Raw genomic sequence first — 18,620 nt, 5'->3', positions numbered from 1 at the left:
TTTTTAAAATGCAAGCACAAGTTTTTCCTCCCTTTTATTGACTCTGTTATTACTACCCTCCAGTATAGGCTCCTTAACTTCACCAGTGCCTTCTGGAGAAATATGCACACAAGAACAGACTGAAATTGCACTGGGGCAGTTACATATCTGACTGGTTTGTTTATGAACTAGTTCTTCATTCATTAAGGATAACAATTTATTGCCAAGGTCTGAGAGATTGTGTGTTTGTCAGTGCTTTATTTGTAAAAAGAATCAGCGAAAAGGCCCAAAGTTTTGCTCAAAAACTCACGGCCGGCGCAATTGAATGTTGGCTTGCCAAATACTTCATCTGCATAGTCTTGATTCCACCTCATGCCTCTTTAATTCATCACCAGACATTTGCTGATTCATTATCTCACTCTTGCAGGTTCGTGCTTTGTCACATTGTTTCTGTCTTTCTCTTTCTTTCCACCTTGTGTATTCCAAACATTTGCTTGAGGTCAAGATCTGATGAGAAAAAATAAGTATGGGTGCCCAGAAGAGTGCCAATGGGTCCCACCTGCAACCACTGGCTCAAATTAAACACTGGTTATTGTGTATGCATGTTGACTTATACCTATGCTGAGCTTTTACCAGGACCTGTAGCAGTCACTTATAAATGACTATCCTACACAACACTGTGAAAGTAAGGAAAAATTGATATGGATTATGACTCACCTAAATAGTTTCTTCCCATTAGTCTTTATTTTTGATAAAATGACTGGGAAAGTAATAATGAAAAATGGGGCAGGAGAGTTTATTAGCTGTGGAAGCCTAATTTCTTATATTGAAGACCTATCTATAGCACAAACTTTGAGGCATGTAAACTTTATTTATTACGTTGTATTGATGGTCACCTACGTTGCTTAACATCTATGTTACCCCTCTGGCCAGACTCATCAGGAAGCATGGTTTTGCCCTAGTGTCATACGCGGACGACTCCCAGGTCATATCGACGGCCAAGCAATCAGATGACACAGCCGCTAGATTCCACATGTGCCTACTGGAAATTATTACCTGGATGGACCAGAGCTTCCTGAAGATCAATACAGACAAAACAGAGATCATTGAGTTTGGCCAGGGGCAACCCCTGTGGAACAACTCCTGGTGGCCCCTGAAGGCTGGTGCATGCCCCCACCCTGTGGCCAAGGTGGGAAACCTTGGCGTGCTGTTCGACTGTCAGCTAAATTTCTCGGCCCATGTGAACAGCCTTGCTTCATCATGCTTTTTCTTAATAAAGACCTTGAGAAAGATCTTCCCTTTTATTACGTTAGAGCTACGCAAGACAGTGGTGGTGGCGCTTCTGCTGTCCAATCTGGACTATTGTAATGCCCTACTGTTAAGGATAAACAAGGCTCAGTTGAGTTACAGGCTTTGCAGAATGCCGCCGCGAGACTGCTTTTGGACATTCCCCGAGATCAGTCTATCTCGGCGGGAATTAGAACTCTACACTGGCGCCCCGTACAACAACGTGTGGAATTCAAGGCACTATGCCTAGTCCACAAAGCCGTCTTCGGGGGAGGAGCCAAGGACATTCAGAAGATACTGACTCCCTATACCCCCGGCCGTGCCCTAAGATCCAGCACTCTGAGTCTTCTTCAGGTGAGCAGGATTAGGAGAGTTGGGGGGGGGGGAGGGGGTGTAAGATCAAACTGCGCCTTACGAGTCTGGAACAAGCTCCCCCTCTCCTTAAGATCTGTACCAATCCATCAATGCTTTAGGAAGGGCCTGAAGACTTGGCTGTTCTAAGGGAGTTTTCGCTTAAGACTGATTCATCTCCACACTCACCAGCGCCAAGACGCTACGGCATTCGAGCGCTTTAAAAACTCATATCCTATCCTATTAAATTAGGTTTGAAAGTCATAATATGACTCCTAAATTTGAATATTGGACTTTTTGTATCTTTTCACTTAAATGACGATCAGTAATGAAACCTTTTAATGGTGTCCTGAGTGCAAATTACAAGGACATTGCCACTGGTAATTCTGTTAGCCTCCCTGTGTCACCTGACAGACAGGGTGAGCCTCAAACCACACTAAGAAATATCATCCTTTGGTTAGCTTTAGACTATAGAGACTTTTGTTCTTTTTCAAGGTTGTCCGTTAGGTCTTCTGCACCTGTGAAGCCTTTACTGGGTAAAGACTCCTATGACTGAACAGCCAATCCTGGCTCGGAATAGGTTACATTCAGTGTTCTATTTCCAATGCTTTGGCTCAGGCATTAGAAGCCCAAAGATGACATGGCCCATTTGACACCTGTATTTGCTGTTATCACATTTTCATCTCCTGTTTCAACAGAGGGGATCAAAATATGGGTTGAAGAGTAACATTTCTTAGCAGAATGCATCTTTCTAGATAGCAGATCAATCCAGAATCTGTAAAGGTATATTACAACCTGCAAAACCATCAAGTTTGAGAAGATAGCAGAATGTATTCCAAAATTGCAGGATCGAAATTTTAGGTAAAGGAAGCAGCTTGCAGCTGCTACATATAAACAAAGAAAAGAAAAGGTAGACAATAGCTTAAGGCATAAACAGTGTGCCTGAGACTTCCTGCCTGGCTTCATATTTTCTCTTTGCACAGTGAGTTTGAGGTCAAATTGTATACTTAACTTGTGATGGTAAAACTTTTGCTCCGTCTAGAACGAGCTCTTGAATTTACTTGAACCCTCTATAGAATCGTTCTTCATGGAAGCTTTAGCACTGATCTTGTAGAACGTGCAGTTTGTAGCATTTCAAAATGCCTAGTTTCACTTACATGCGAAGAAAGAACATGATCCAGCGGGTTACCAACCTCAGGTACACACTATATATTCACTTGGGCCCATAAACACACTCATTCATGTAGGCTAGTAAATACCGCTTGGGTCAATTTATTGTGCTAATACCTGTAAGATTAATTTTTATCTGATTATATCTTACCAAACCTCTTGATCCAATGTATTTCCTCTGGTCGAATGGACCATTAAGTTATCTAAATAGGTGAAACATTACATACAATAAACCTTTATTGAATAACCACCGACTCTGGAGAGTTTTAAATGTTTATCTAGTAAATTCATGTGAGCCAAGAACCATATAACAGTTAGAACACCATCTTTGACAAGGAGAGGAAGTGAAATTAATTCGATCAGAATAATAGTTAAAAAAATTATTACGGTGACAGAACCTGTGTAGGGGGGAAAAGAGAGAGCAGTACATTGACATACTACGCAAAATTATATTTACCTAGTATGGTGTGGAAACCAACCCCTTTGGCAAGGAATTGGGAAGAGCCCCCTTGGACAGATCAGGCGACCAAAGCTCATGACCGGATTGAGGACAGGACAGATGACCCCTTCTAGATACGGCGCCTGCCCCGCACCCCTCTCTGAAGCTATTTTCCTCCCCGATTCTTCTGCGATGTTCTATAATTGACTGGCTCAAAAGTTCCAAGTCTGGACTTGGATCTTCTTCAGTATTTTCTCAAATTTCGGACAGCATCTCAGTCTCTCATCATTCTCCGTCTCTCTGTGTGTCTAATCTAACTAAACTACCTCTATTATACCTTTCTAATGGCATGTACAACCCCTGAATGTTTCGAATTTACAAAACTCCTAACTCTGATTGGACAAGGAAAGGGGAGATGATCATCACACCATGTTAAGTTTAATACTTTGCTTTAAGCTCATTGTTGTATGTTCCCTCCCCTTAATTCACTTTCCCATGCTTTATTTCCCACCCGTGTTCATAAATTGATCAATACAAAGTATACCGTTTTATTTAAATTTCTTCCGTTCTCAGGACAAAGTTTCTTTTCTACTTTTGGATGACGTTCAAGGCTTTGCACCACGGCTCCTGCGCATGTGGAGTAGTCACATGATGCGCAAGTTTCAGTCCTGCATTGAGGCCCAAATACGAACTACTGGAGAGGTCAAAGAAAGAGTATTAAAATAAAAAATATGATTTCACTGTATACCACTTATCTCTACTCTATTCCAGTTTACTTATATAATTCTTACGCATTAGCATTTTAGTAAGCGTACATGGTTTAGTTTCAGCAAGACATGCGCATTATCATGTGAGTTTCAAGCGACCTTTTTAAAAGACAACTGCCCAGCTGCAAAGATTTCCCTCCAAGCGATAGTACGGCATACTGCGTAGATGTGGTAGACGCATGCGCAATGCAGAATCCCGCGTTTAGCGGCCATTTTAGAGACACGCAGGTTACTTGTTAGTAATACACATATGCAAGCTTCCCCTAGATTCTGTGTGTGGATTTTCTGGTGCTTTATTAGTATTTACGAACAAAATTATTACGGTATTACAAGTTATTTGAGAGGATTGCTTCCGAGCAAGTCTCTTTTATACGTGCTCCATCAAGCAATACTTAAAGCTTGATATTGGAGGTTATTACATTCTCTGTACTGAAGCTAACTCTTCGGTCTAAACTCCAGCCCTCCACAGTTGCATACTTGGGTGTTCTCAAAATTGTGGTTGCTCATCTTCAGAAAGCTCATATTTCAACTTCTAACCTGGGTGAATAACTGGTAAATGCTCAATTTGAAGAGCACTGCCAAGAAAACCTTTATATAATTTTTGACGCTATTCACAATCTGGGATTTTGAATCAATCAGAAGGAATTCGAACTACCACTTTTTTGGAAAATCTATTTTGTAAGAGCAAATATACACTCTCCTATTGCTACAACAATTACACCACCAGAGAGTTCAGTTCCGAAAGTTGACCTTTCAACACTTTTCACATTGAGAAATGCATTTCTTTTTGTTTTTTTTAAATATTTTTATTTTGAAATAACCAATAAGCAGTACACCGTTATTATGTCGTAGACAGTTTAGGTACTTAGCACAAGTGACCATACATTGTCGTATCGATTGAGCATCATCAATAGCTTTATAATAGGGATACAGACACATAGTTTCAGAATGCAGCCGCGGACTATAGATCACTGTTTCTGCGAATGTCCTTAGTCGCTAACATCCACTGGATCTCTCTTGTGGGGGCTCGCATATACTCCCACGAAAGGCATTCCAACTACCCCAAATCTTGTTCCATTTTTTGGGGCAACCCCTGTGTATATACACTGCCCTCTCTATGACCATAGCAGCATCCATGTCCAGGTACCATTGTTGCAGTGTGGGAGTTTGTTGCAGTCCCCAGTTGCGCGCTGTGTTCCGTTTCGCCAGCGCCATACCCAGGTTAGCCCAGTCCTGCTGCCTGTCGTTAAGATCTGTGGGATCCCAGATATTGAGTAGGCACTGCTTGGGCTCGGGAAGAACCTCCACCCCTAGGACCCATGACATTGTATTCATGACCGCCCCCCAGGATCCCGCAATCTTGGGGCATTCCCAAATGATGTGAAAAAAGGTTCCCGGTAGCCCGCATTGTTGGAGGCAGAGTGGCGTGTCAGCTCTTCCTATTTTATGTATGAGTGTTCGAGAATAATATATTCGATGTAACACTTTCAATTGTATTAATCGCAGTTTTGAGGGAATTGCTATCTCTCGCGGAGACGACAGTGCTTCCTGCCAGTCCGTCTCCTCCAGGGGTCCCAGATCTTGTTCCCAGCGTTCCTTAAGGCCTTGCATGGGATCCGGCAAGTTGTTTATAATTTTCTTATAGACCATGGAGATGGCTTTCTTACTTAAGTGGTGTGTGAGGAGGCGATCCTCCAGGGGCGAGGCTTCCGGCAGCTTTGTGCCTGGTGGAATAGCAGTCGTGAGTGCATGCTTAATTTGAGTATATCTAAAAGTTTCTGTCCGTGCCAACCCTACGTTGTTTGCAATTGAACCAGGGGGATCACCTCGCCCTTTTTCCAAAGGTCCCCGATTTTGGTGATGCCTATCAGATCCCACTGTTTAAAGCCCTTCGTGTTTTTCCATGTGCCAAGGCGCCGGGTGTCCCATAGCGGTGTGGCCTGTGTTAACACTCCCTCCCACCCCATCTTACGCTGAGCCTCAAACCATATTCGAACCGTATGCGACGTGGGTCCCGTGAGCGTTGGTCGGCGTACGTTATAAAGTGTCCCCATGATCCCTTCCTTGTCAAGGAGATGCCTGTCCATTCGGAATGCCGGTTCGTCCTGTGGCACATGAAGACACTGGTTTATAACCGCAAGATGTGATGCCCAGTAGTACTGTTGGATATTGGGGAGAGCAATCCCGCCATCATACCATCCCCTCATTAATTTATGTAGGGCAATCCGACCTGCCTTACCGTCCCACAATAAGCATGTTAGGTCCGCATTTATTGCCTTAAAATATGCCGGAGCCACTGGGAAGGGTGTGTTTTGTAGAGCATAAAGGAATCTGGGGAGCGCCATCACTTTGTAGAGGGCTGCTCTCCCGAGCAGTGTCAACGGCAGACAGCGCCAGTGTTTGATATCGTTGTGCAGTCGCGTCAGAGCCGGCGTAAGATTTTCGGCTACAAAGTGTGCATGGTTTATGCGACACATAGATACGTAGGTATCTAAAACCGTCCGTCGTTATTTGCAGTGCACAGTTACGTGGGAGCCGCGGGGGGGGGGCCCACTAAGAACGTATAGGAGCGACTTCTCCCAATTTATCGTATAGCCGGAAACCCATCCGTATGCTGTGCATATATCTAGCAGCGCGTTTATGGAGCGGGCAGGGGACGCCATATATAAAAGTATATCATCCGCATAAAGCGAAATGCGGTCCTCCCAGACCATCGTCCATTTCAGTCCGCAAATCACCGGATCCTGTCTGATCCATGTCGCCAAGGGCTCTAGTAGTAGCGCAAAGAGTAGCGGGGATAGGGGGCATCCCTGTCTAGTTCCCCTACCCAGGGGGAAATCCGCCGAGATGCGGCCGTTGACCACCACGTATGCCAGCGGCGTCACGTAGAGGAGCTCCACCCAGGCACAGAACCGGGGGCCAAACCCCATACGCCGCAGTACTGCAAAGAGGAAGGGCCATTCAACCAGATCAAATGCCATTCGGGCATCTAGGGACAGGATAACCGCGTCTTCTACAATCGTGTCTTTCCGAGCCAGGACACTTGAGAAATGCATTTCTTAGTAAAAGATTGTAATCAGACTTTTAAAAACTGTGATTACAGAGCTAAATAACTGAATAATTAGGATATATCACAAACCAGGATTATGTTCTTTAAAAAAAAAGTCATTCTGTGGTGATATCTTAGGCATGCGAGTGACTTCACCCCTTATAGGTCTGTATAGAACGGAAGGGTGTTTAGTGGAATTGTTTTTGCGATAAGAGTGTTCTCCTCCTTATCATGAAATAGAGTGGAGAAGTTGTTAGAGCATTATAAAGCTGTGAGAGGGTGCTGATTGGCATAAAAATGTACTCTGCATTTACTTTAATGTTTAGGGGTGTTCAAAGTTAGGGGCCAGTTAAAGAAACTTTAATTGATTTTTAAGTTAGAAAATGCTTGATTTCAAACTGGTATGGCCAGTTATCATATTAATCCCTTTTGTTTGAAAACATTAAGGGATATATGGTTTTTTTCGATTTTGTTTCTCAAATTTCACTTTCCAGTACAAATGATGCATATTAAAGTATGTTCCTTCAAACCTTCTGCTTTTTCTTTTTTTCCTTGCATAGTGTTTCCTCAGCAGAATTTGCTTGAGAGACACCTATGCCCTTCTGCATCCATGTTATCCGTTTAGCATGGATGAATGTGCTTCAACTTGGTCCATACCTGCATTCGCAATTGGAAAGGATTGGAACCCCAGTCAAATATTAAAGTTCCTTCTTTGGTGGACTCAAAGTGGAAATCATAAAGGATGTTGTCAATTTGGACCGCTAATCTATTAAAGCACAATAATCACAAAATCTTTGCTGGAGAGCATATTGTGTCAACTTTAGTTATGTCATGGCTTTGACATGGGAAGGAAAGTCATCCGTGTTAAAAGGAGTACGTTTTTACGTAGACCCTTTCGGCTTACAGTCAACTCATAAAATATTTTTGATCATCTGCCACGATGCTCAGAATGTGATTTTCATTTGCTAATTGTCTTGAATAATCTGGCACTGATAGAAGCATTGCCCTTATCTAATATGGTCTATACTGAGTAGGCAGGAACATGGGAAATCCTTTTGTATCTTGAGTTGGTAATGGAACATTCTGGCCCTCACCAACTCTTTCCTGTCAATATGAGCTCTTTAAATATTTTGTTTTACTTACCTATTTGTGTATTTTATAATAGGAACTTATCCAGATTCATATGCTGCTAGAATGTAGCATCAAATAGTTTTATGGTAATTAAAAGGAACTCAAGTAGAAATAGCTAGCTGAAAAACAGTATGCAAATATATTTGTCCTCCCCCGAATCTCCAGTAGCATCAAAGTATATATTCTCAATACTTTATAGCTCAGGGTGTCCCTGAAGACCTTCTATTCAGGCTGTCCTCCTACATTATAAAGGTAATGCCTGAAACACTTTTGAATAATATAATCCAATGCAAGATTTAGTATAGATGTGGGGCTTGATAGCGTCATTCTTTCATGCCAAACGAATTGCAGAGAACGCATATGTGGCAAACTATATAAAAACACCATTATCTTCCCATTCTTGTAACAAAATCCCCAATATATTTATCTTTGCAGAGTATTCAGCAGACATCTTCTATTCAGCAGACAGGACAGTACCACCTACAGCAGCTCCCTTCCTCAGGCATCGCTGTCCCACCACAGCCAGTAATCACAACTCAAACACCTCAGATACTGACAGTACAGGTAAAACTCTATTGTTCTGCTTTTCTTTCAAATGTTATCTGTTATCTTTGTGATCAGTGGAATCTTTATAATCCCAGAGATGTAACCATGTTTTACTGCACTTAGTTTTTAATAGTTATGGTTTACTTATTTGGAGTGGGTCTCAAAGCCTGATTGCGGGCACATGCTTTTCAAAAATATCTAATCCAAAATGTTTTAATGTTTTTCAGCACAAGTTTAACAAGCATTGAAAATGCTAAATATCAAGACTGGCAGTTATCTCTTTTGAGGGTTTCCAGATTGGACCTTTCAAGGGCAGGAAATAAGGAAAAGTGTGACTTTGGGAAATTGTTGAATTGGAGCTAGGTTCTTTTTTTTTTTGTTCTTCCCCCTATTCCAAGGATTACACAGCCCTCCCTCTCTGGTACACCCTTCATTATCTTTACGGGAACAATAGAGATGTTTCCTCATTTTAAGCCGAGTTAATGGGCCTCCCAAATGGGCACTGCCTTCAGAACTGTTTTTATTGAGTAAACACCGGCAGACTGTGCCTTATTAGGTTTAAGCCTGCGGATCCAGTGTACTAAGACGGTGGAATTTTTCTCTGCATCATCAGTTTGGGCAAGCCTAAGTGGGTTGAGAATGAGGACAAAAAAAAAAAGCATTGAAAATGCAATGGATCTCGCCTTTGATTAAGTTAAAGCCATTTGGTTTGCTTATGGTATTGTATAGCAAAGTAAATGGCTTTAAGTTAATGAAAGGCGAGACTTATTGGATTTTTAATGCTTGTTCCTATTGGTCATAGTTGGTGTCCAGGTCCTGAATGCAGATTCCACACCATATACGGGACACACATTTTAGTTTTCAAAAATAAGTCCGGAACGTGAGACGCGAACAACGAGGTCGAAAAGAGAAGCAATGAATAAAAAAAGTTTAAGCGCATCAACTTGGGGAGGCTAAGTTGCGCGCTGATGATCTAAAGCTGTGGCATGAAGGTCTCACATTGAGGCAAGTCCTATGCTGTTCACGTCTGCGAACTAGAGGGGATTCCACTGTCATGAAGGAGGTCTGGAGATGAGGTCTCTAAAGGAGTTGGGGACGGCGCCATACATAAAAAAAAGAAAAACACCGTGCCAGCCTGCCTCAAGTGCTCCTCCCGAGCAGCCCTGCCTGCCGATCACATAATCTCCCCGTGCCCGAATGTGCCCTTGTGTAACATAACCAGAGCTCATGTAAAGCGCTCCAATACCTTCAGCTAGAGTTTGCGCTATAGAAATCTGCATTAAAAAAAGTGTGCCAGCCTGCCTCAAGCGCTCCTCCCGAGAAGCTCTGTCTGCTGATCACATAATCTCCCCTTGCCTGAATGTGCCCTTGTGTAACGTAACCGTAGCTCATGTAAAGCGCTCCAATACCTTCAGCTAGAGTTCGCGCTATAGAAATCTGCATTAAAAATGAATAAAACACCGTGCCAGCCTGCCTCAAGCGCTGCTCCCGAGCAGCCCTGCCTGCCGATCACATAATCTCTCCGTGTCTGAATGTGCCCTTGTGAAGCATAACCGGAGCTCATGTAAAGCGTTCCCATACCTTCAGCTAGAGTTCGCGCTTTAGAAATATGCATAAAAAACAAGTAAAACCAGACCGCAAAGGCAGCCGCATGTTTATTTTCGCATCGCGCTTTCACTTAAAGTGAAAGCGCGATGCGAAAGTAAACACGCTGCGGACTTTGCCAAAGCTGAATGAGAAGAAAAAAATGCGTACGGACTAATGAAACTGTGTGTCACGCCGCCAGTAAATGATCCAATCCCGGTGGGCGAGGCTAAAAGGAGACAAGGCGGCAACAAGGAAGGACTAAAAAGCCTCCTTTACAATCAGAAGCCAGCGTTTCGCATGTAAGATGACGCTCCCCAATTAAAAAGAAGGTTGGGGCTTCAAGTCCCCTTCCAAAACAATATGGATTCCAAGAAGCTCTCGAATGCCGAGAGCAGCGCATGCGCACTGCTATCGCCAGCCGAGACCTAAAAAGCAACAATGGCATACATATATATAATATATATATATATATATATATATATATATATATATATATATATATATATATATATATATATATATATATATATATATATATATCCACTCCTCCTTTCGCAACACCAGCCGGTGCAAGACACGGACACAAATGCGCTGGTACAGGTATTTTCGCTTAGTTTATTTCCATACAAACATCGGTTCTGACGCGTTTCGACCGGCACAGCGGTCTTGATCACATGGTTTACACGAACAAAACGTAGTGCTTTTAAATCAAGTCCGAGCCACCTTACTGATGGACATAAACAACATACTTGGAGTATAGGCATAGAAAAAATACTGTCGTTATTTTTAAAATGTTGTTCCACATATGAATGAAAACAGACAAACTCAAATTGTTGCTCAAATGCGCAAAATTAATTGGTACAATAAGGTACATGGGGGAAATCGACATATAAATATATGTTCGAGGCATGTGGGCTGCTGAATTCATATCTGTGCATAGATCGCCGCCTAGTGTTGGGTCCGGATGTTTGCACGTTGTTGTCCTGGAAGAGTCTTCGAAGTATCCTTGGCTAGGTGACTCCTCCCCTGGACTACAGTGCGCATGGGCATCCTCTCCATCCTCAGATTGTTTTTTTCCGCCATTGGGTTCGGATGTGCTATCTTAGCTCAAGTTAGGAAAATATTTTTTCGAGGCCAAAAGGCCTTTAGTTCGCGTCGGTACTGTTTATCGATCGGGTTTCGATAGAATTTGTTAGTTTACTAACTTTCAGCACCGACTGCTTTCGCATTTACCTGTCCATCGACGACTTCGACGATGGAATCCAGGACGCCGTTCAAAAGATGTCCGGTATGCAATGCGAAGTACCCACACATCGACGTCCATCCGGTGTGCAACAAATGCCTTTCGCCGGACCACGACGAATCAACATGCATGGCCTGTGCCCGGTTCCGCTCGAAGAAGACTCTGCGGAATCGACGAGCGGCGAGACTCGAGGCGCAGCACGCGGCACCGGCCCCGACAGACATCTTCGGCGAGGCCGAGGACGTCGAGGAATTGGAAGTCTTGCCCTCCAGTCCCGTTTCCGAACACGAACCCGGATCGGACGAGGAAGACGAGTCACTCTTCCACAGAGGTGAAGACGACACCGAGGTAGGAGACGACGAGGAGGCCTTCGGGGCCGAAGAAAGTAGCTCCAATGATGAACAAGGCCTACCTGTTCAAACCGTTCAAACACCAGTGCCACAGCCTATGGCTCCGGTCGAGGGATCGCCTTCGGGCCTTACCCGAGACCCATCCCGCAGTTCTTCGGCCCCGCCCTCGGGCCCGGCCTCGGACGTTCAGCGGCAGCCATTACTACATAAACAGGCTGGTTTCCCTATCACAAAACCGAAACCGAAAGCTGCTCAGGTTCCACCGAAACCGAAACTGAAAGTAGCGCTGGTCGGATCGAGGCCTTCGACGCCAGCGCACCGCGTCGGCACCGACCGCACCAAGAGGGACTTCGGTGCCGAACTTGAGGCGGGCGACGTTGGAGTCGACAAACGGAAAAAAGCCATCGGCACCGACAAACCTGCTCGGCTACCGGCACCGACGACACCAAGGGCCGTACCGCCTGCTGTGTCTCACATCGCTCCCTCGACGACACCTAAGCCTCAGGTATCGAAGACTTCGACGGTGATCTCTTCACCCCGACTCGATGACCCTCCGGCACCGAAAAAATCTACGGCCGCCTCTACGAGCCTGGCCGGTGCCAAAGCCTCGAAGGCGCCCCAAGTACGACCTGGTGTGACGCAAGGCAGCAAAACCACACCTGTCCTCCAGGACACGTCGGGCTCCGGTTCGGTCGGAGCTCCCGCAGCCTCTTCGGTGCCGACCAACATTACCTTCGGCTTGCCTCCGTCAACAATCCCAAAAATGTTCCAACTCAGGACACGGGTCACCCAACCTACGGTCACACCTGCTGAGACGTCTCCAGCACGTATCATCGACGCCGGCACTGGCAGAATGATTCTCCAGGACCGAAGGATAACTTCGGAGCCGCCATTGGACCCTTTCAGGATCCCACTAAAAAGGAAGTTGCCTGCAGAATCGGAACCTCTCCTTTATGAACCCTTCCATTCATCCTACCAGGATCCACACCGGTTCTCCCCCACACGCTCCGATACAGACGCATTGGAGGACTACATGGCTGACCAAGTCCCCTACCATGTAGACACGGACCCTGATGACCAGCAGGACCCTGATCAAACTTGGGGCGACCCTGCAGACCCCAGTGCACCTCTCGATGCACAGGATCCACAACTCTATGGGGCAAAGACATCTCCTACGGAGGATACTGCAGCGTTCAATGCTCTTATCGAACGTGCTGCCAATAACCATGGGGTGCAGCTTCACTCTGATACCATCGAAGATGACTTTCTAATGGACACCTTTGCATCCTCAGAAAGACATGTAAAGACTCTGCCAATGTTGAAGGGGGTCCTCAAACCAGCCAAGGACATTTTCAAAGAACCCACCAGGGCACGAGTGATAAACCCCAGGATTGATAAAAAATACAGATCAGCACCTGGGGATCCTACTTACATCAGAGGACAATTACCACTCGACTCCATCGTCGTAGCGAATGCACGCAAGAGGGCACACTCGCAAACAACAGGTGACGCTCCTCCCCCGGACAAAGAGTCCAAGGTGTTAGAAACCTCTGGCAAGCGAGTTGCCGCCCAAGCTGCCAACATATGGCGCATAGCCAACACTCAGGCGCTCCTTGCTCGCTATGATAGAGCGCACTATGACACACTTGAGCAAATATTCCAACATCTCCCTGACCAGTTCAAGGAAGGCGCAGAAATGCTCATCAGAGAAGGACAGCTACTAACGAACGCTTCCATCAAATGCGCACTAGATGTTGCAGACACGGCTGCCAGAGCCATAAACACAAGCGTCATGTTGCGACGACATGCCTGGCTACGGATCTCAGGATTCAAGCCTGAGGTACAAAACAATATACTGAACCAGCCCGTCAACCCCGACTATTTATTCGGGCCAGAGGTTGACACCACCCTCGAAAAGATAAAAAAGGATACGGACACTGCAAAGTCCATGGGCGCACTACAAACTCAGTCCTTTCGGAGCGGCTCCTTTCGTCGCCCCGGAAACAAGGGAGCAGGTAGAGGACAGGGGTCACAACAAACATATAACAAAGGCAATACACAGACCACCTATGATAAAAACACCCGAGGTGGATATCGTGGCTCCAGCACAAAGGGCAGAGGACGCGGCTACGGCAACACCAGGTCCTCCCCCAAGAACAAGCAGTGACGCCCTCTCCCTTCCTCCCGACCACATAACACCTGTCGGGGGAAGGCTACAAAGGTTCCTGTCCACGTGGAATTCCATCACCACGGACAGGTGGGTCAAAGATATTATAAAATACGGTTACTGTCTGGAGTTAACCTCCACTCCACCCACAATACCACCAAGAAGCCGTCCTATGTCCTCAGAGCACTTAACGCTCTTACAGCAAGAAGTGCAAAGTATGCTTCTAAAAGGCGCTATAGAGGTCGTACCCATCCACGAGCAGGGTGCGGGAGTGTACTCCCTCTACTTCTTAATTCCAAAAAAGGACGGGTCGCTCAGACCTATATTGGACCTGAGACCCCTGAACCAGTACATTCTTTCAGAGCACTTTCATATGCTCACTCTACAGCAAGTCCTTCCGCTTCTCAAGCAGGGAGACTTCCTAGCCACACTGGACCTCAAGGATGCGTACTTTCACATACCCATCCACCCCTCACACAAAAAATACCTCAGGTTCACTGTTCAGGGGCAGCACTATCAGTTCAAAGTCCTTCCCTTCGGCGTGACAACAGCGCCCAGGGTTTTCACGAAGTGCCTCGCTACGGTGGCAGCACATCTACGGAGGCAGCATATACACGTCTACCCCTACCTAGACGACTGGCTCGTTCAAGCGAAGTCAGCCCAGCAATGTGCAAGCCACATGTCCCGCACCATTCACCTTCTTCACAGTCTGGGATTCTCACTGAATTATCCAAAGTCCCATCTCCAGCCCGCACACGTACAACAGTACCTAGGTGCGACTATAGACACTCTGGCGGCCACAGCTCAGCCAAATTTAGTGAGGATCGACAGCATACAACTGCTGATCTCCAAATTCAAACCCAATCACTCACTTCCAGCGCGAGTGTTCATGCAGTTGATAGGCATGATGGCCTCCTGCATCTTCATAGTCCCGCACGCGAGATTACATATGCGCCCACTTCAGGAGTGCCTAGCACGTCAGTGGAATCAGGCTCAAGGACAGTTAAAGGACCTAGTGTTGGTGAGCGGTCGGGCATACAACTCTCTGCATTGGTGGAATCCACAAAACCTTTGCAAGGGCCGACCGTTCCAAGAGCCTGTCCCACAAATAGTACTGACAGCGGACGCGTCTCTCCAGGGATGGGGAGCTCATGTACTCCACTACACAGTGCAAGGACTATGGACAACACAACAAAAGAAGTTGTACATCAACCTTCTGGAATTGATGGCAATCTTCCTAGCCATGAAGGCGTTCAAAGTACATCTATGCAACAAGGTCGTGTTGATCCGGACGGACAACATGACCGCAATGTACTACATACAGAAACAGGGAGACACACACTCTCCACAGTTGTCTCATCTGGCTCAGAGCATGTGGAAGTGGGCCATTCAAAGGAACATGTTCCTCATGGCGGAACACCTCCCTGGCAAGGACAACCAGATGGCGGATCTGCTCAGCAGACACAGCCACCAAATGCACGAGTGGGAGTTACACCCATCAGTACTCCAACCGTACTTTCAGCAGTGGGGTCATCCGGAGATAGACCTATTCGCGACAAGCGAAAACGCAAAATGCCCAAGCTTCGCCGCCAGATTCCCACATCCGCAGTCGCAGGGCAATGCGATATGGATGAACTGGTCCGGCAGATTTGCGTACGCTTTTCCCCCAGCGCCATTGATACCGCTAGTGGCCCGCAAACTCCGACAACACTCCCTGACACTCGTCCTAGTTGCTCCCACGTGGGCACGCCAGCCGTGGTACACCACCTTCCTCGAACTTTCCGTGGTGCCGCATCAAAGGCTGCGGATCAAACCCGCGCATTTGACGCGGAACCATGGAGAGGTTCAGCACCCAGATCCGCAACAGCTGAATCTGGCGATCTGGCTCCTGAAGTCCTAGAGTTTGGCTATCTCAACCTGCCACCTGACTGTATGGACATCATCAAGGAGGCCAGGAGACCCACTACCAGAGCTTGCTATGCAGCCAAATGGAAAAGGTTCGTCATTTATTGCGGAAATAATGACATCAACCCGCTGGACGCATCCATCCAAAACATCATCTGTTATCTCTTACACCTATATCGATGCAATCTGGCGTACACCTCTATACGTGTCCATTTGACCGCAATATCAGCCTATCTGCAAACCAGGCAGCACCTCTCTCTATTCAGAGTGCCTGCCATCAAAGCATTCTTGGAAGGGCTCAAACGAGTCATTCCACCTAGTCACCCACCGGCTCCAATGTGGAACCTCAACTTGGTCCTCACACGCCTGATGGGTCCACCCTTTGAACCTCTACACTCATGCGAGATTCAATTCCTTACCTGGAAAGTGGCCTTCCTAGTAGCGATCACTTCCCTCAGAAGAGTTAGTGAACTCCAGGCACTAACCGTTCAAGAGCCATTTATTCAGGTTCACGCTAACAGGGTCGTACTACGTACCAACCCCAAGTTCATGCCCAAGGTAATATCACAGTTCCACATGAACCAGACTATTGAACTGCCCGTTTTCTTCCAAAACCCACAAACTGTTGCAGAAAGGGCACTACATACACTAGATGTACGGAGGGCCCTCATGTACTACATCGACAGGACTAAACCATTCAGGAAGACAAAACAACTGTTCGTTGCCTTTGCCCCACACCACAAAGGTAACGCCATCTCCAAAGCAGGGATAGCCAGATGGATAGTTAAGTGTATTCAAATCTGTTATCAAAAGGCAAAACGCACATTAACTATTCCACCACGAGCCCACTCAACACGTAAGTTGGGGGCTTCCATGGCCTTCCTAGGAAATATTCCCCTGCATGATATATGCAGAGCAGCCACATGGTCCACTACACACACATTTACAAAACACTATTGCGTAGATGTGCAGTCAAAACAGCAGGCAGCTGTAGGACAGGCTGTTCTCAAAACACTTTTTCAGACCGCTGCAGCTGGCACGGGTAGCCGCCGCTAATAGAGGGCACTGCTATGTATTCTATGCACAGATATGAATTCAGCAGCCCACATGCCTCGAACTGAATATGCTACTTACCAGTATGCATCTGTTCTTGGCATGTAGGGCTGCTGACATTCATATCGCCCTCCCTCCTCCCCGGCGCCTGTCGCAGCTGCAGCTCTCAGAATTACTGCAAGCATGGTCATCACTTTCTGTATCTACTCCATCACTGCCACAATGGCGAAAAACAATCTGAGGATGGAGAGGATGCCCATGCGCACTGTAGTCCAGGGGAGGAGTCACCTATCCAAGGATACTTCGAAGACTCTTCCAGGACAACAACGTGCAAACATCCGGACCCAACACTAGGCGGCGATCTATGCACAGATATGAATGTCAGCAGCCCTACATGCCAAGAACAGATGCATACTGGTAAGTAGCATATTCAATATATTATATATTCGCCGCTGCAATCCACAGCATAAAGACGATGCAGACCCAGAATCAGTGCTTTAGGTGAAATCTTATTTAAGGACCCGTTTGTCCGCCATGACGCGTGTTTCAGCCTGCAAGAGGCCTTGATCACATGACGCGTTCATGAGGAGGTATCGTATTTAAAGTGCCAAGTGCATAATTCAAAGTGTCACATGCTTCATAGACCTAAAAGATAGTAAAACTTGTATGTCAAAAAGACTATAGTCCATTGTGTAAAATACATATGAACCTAAAAAACCCATATTTAAGAATATCCATGTCCTTATTTGTTAAACGGCAGAAGGTACATATATAAATGTAAAATACATTATATATGCTTAAAGAATTTTTCAAAATGCTAATTGTCATCTTTCATTCGAAAAATTGCTGAGCAATATGGCCTTATTCAAATCATGATAAGTTTGACATCATAGATATAAAATAATTGAACCCCAGTGGGTATATAAATATGATGATAAAACTTAAAACCAATGATGACTGGCTAAGAGACGGCTAAAATAATATACATTGTGATATGCCTATATAAATATATATAAGTGTCTAAACACATAAATATATAAATACATAGCCAACATCTCTGTAAAACTGCCGTTGGATATCAGAAAATACATGTATAAAGAAATCAAATAATATCCAACATCAGAATCAATAATGCAGCTATACCTTGTCCCAATATATGGACATTGCCAGCACTGTCCGAATGAATAAAACTGTGCATATTTATTTGTGCAACCACTGCCTAATATGACAAATCTATAATGTGACACTAAAGATTATGAATGTTACATGATTAGTGTAAATAATTTAGAAAAATGAAAAATTATGTGTACCTAAAAAATTACACATGGGAGGAGGCTGCATTGTGGGTAATGGATCTAAAATACAGGCGCTGTGTTAAAATTCCAATAGTTAAACAGACTATGTTATAGGCATGTGTAAAAATCCTCACTGGTGTTGAGCCCATTGGGGATCTTGGTATCTAAGATCAGAATGTAACGAGTTTCCAATGCTCAAAGACAGGCTTCACGATCCCCGCCACGTCTTAGTGGCATGATGGAATCAATCACAAAGTATCTAAGGAGTTCCGAGTTGTTATTGTGGAACTCCTTAAAATGA

The 18,620-nt window shown here is 45.4% G+C and overlaps 1 protein-coding gene across 10 annotated transcripts in view; it reads left to right on the top strand.

Moving 5' to 3' along the window:
• WNK1 (WNK lysine deficient protein kinase 1) overlaps positions 1-18,620 on the top strand; it is a 1,135,119-nt gene that overhangs the window by 688,444 nt on the left and 428,055 nt on the right. For all 10 annotated transcript variants that reach the window (XM_085652258.1, XM_085652261.1, XM_085652257.1 and 7 more), the window contains one exon: positions 8,609-8,737. In XM_085652258.1, coding sequence (XP_085508384.1) covers positions 8,609-8,737 — 129 coding nt within the window. The remainder of the gene's footprint in view (positions 1-8,608; positions 8,738-18,620) is intronic.

This window comes from Triturus cristatus, chromosome 4_1 (genome assembly GCF_964204655.1).
Source record: "Triturus cristatus chromosome 4_1, aTriCri1.1, whole genome shotgun sequence".
NCBI lineage: Eukaryota > Metazoa > Chordata > Amphibia > Caudata > Salamandridae > Triturus > Triturus cristatus.
This window is presented reverse-complemented; position numbering and strand designations above follow the sequence as displayed.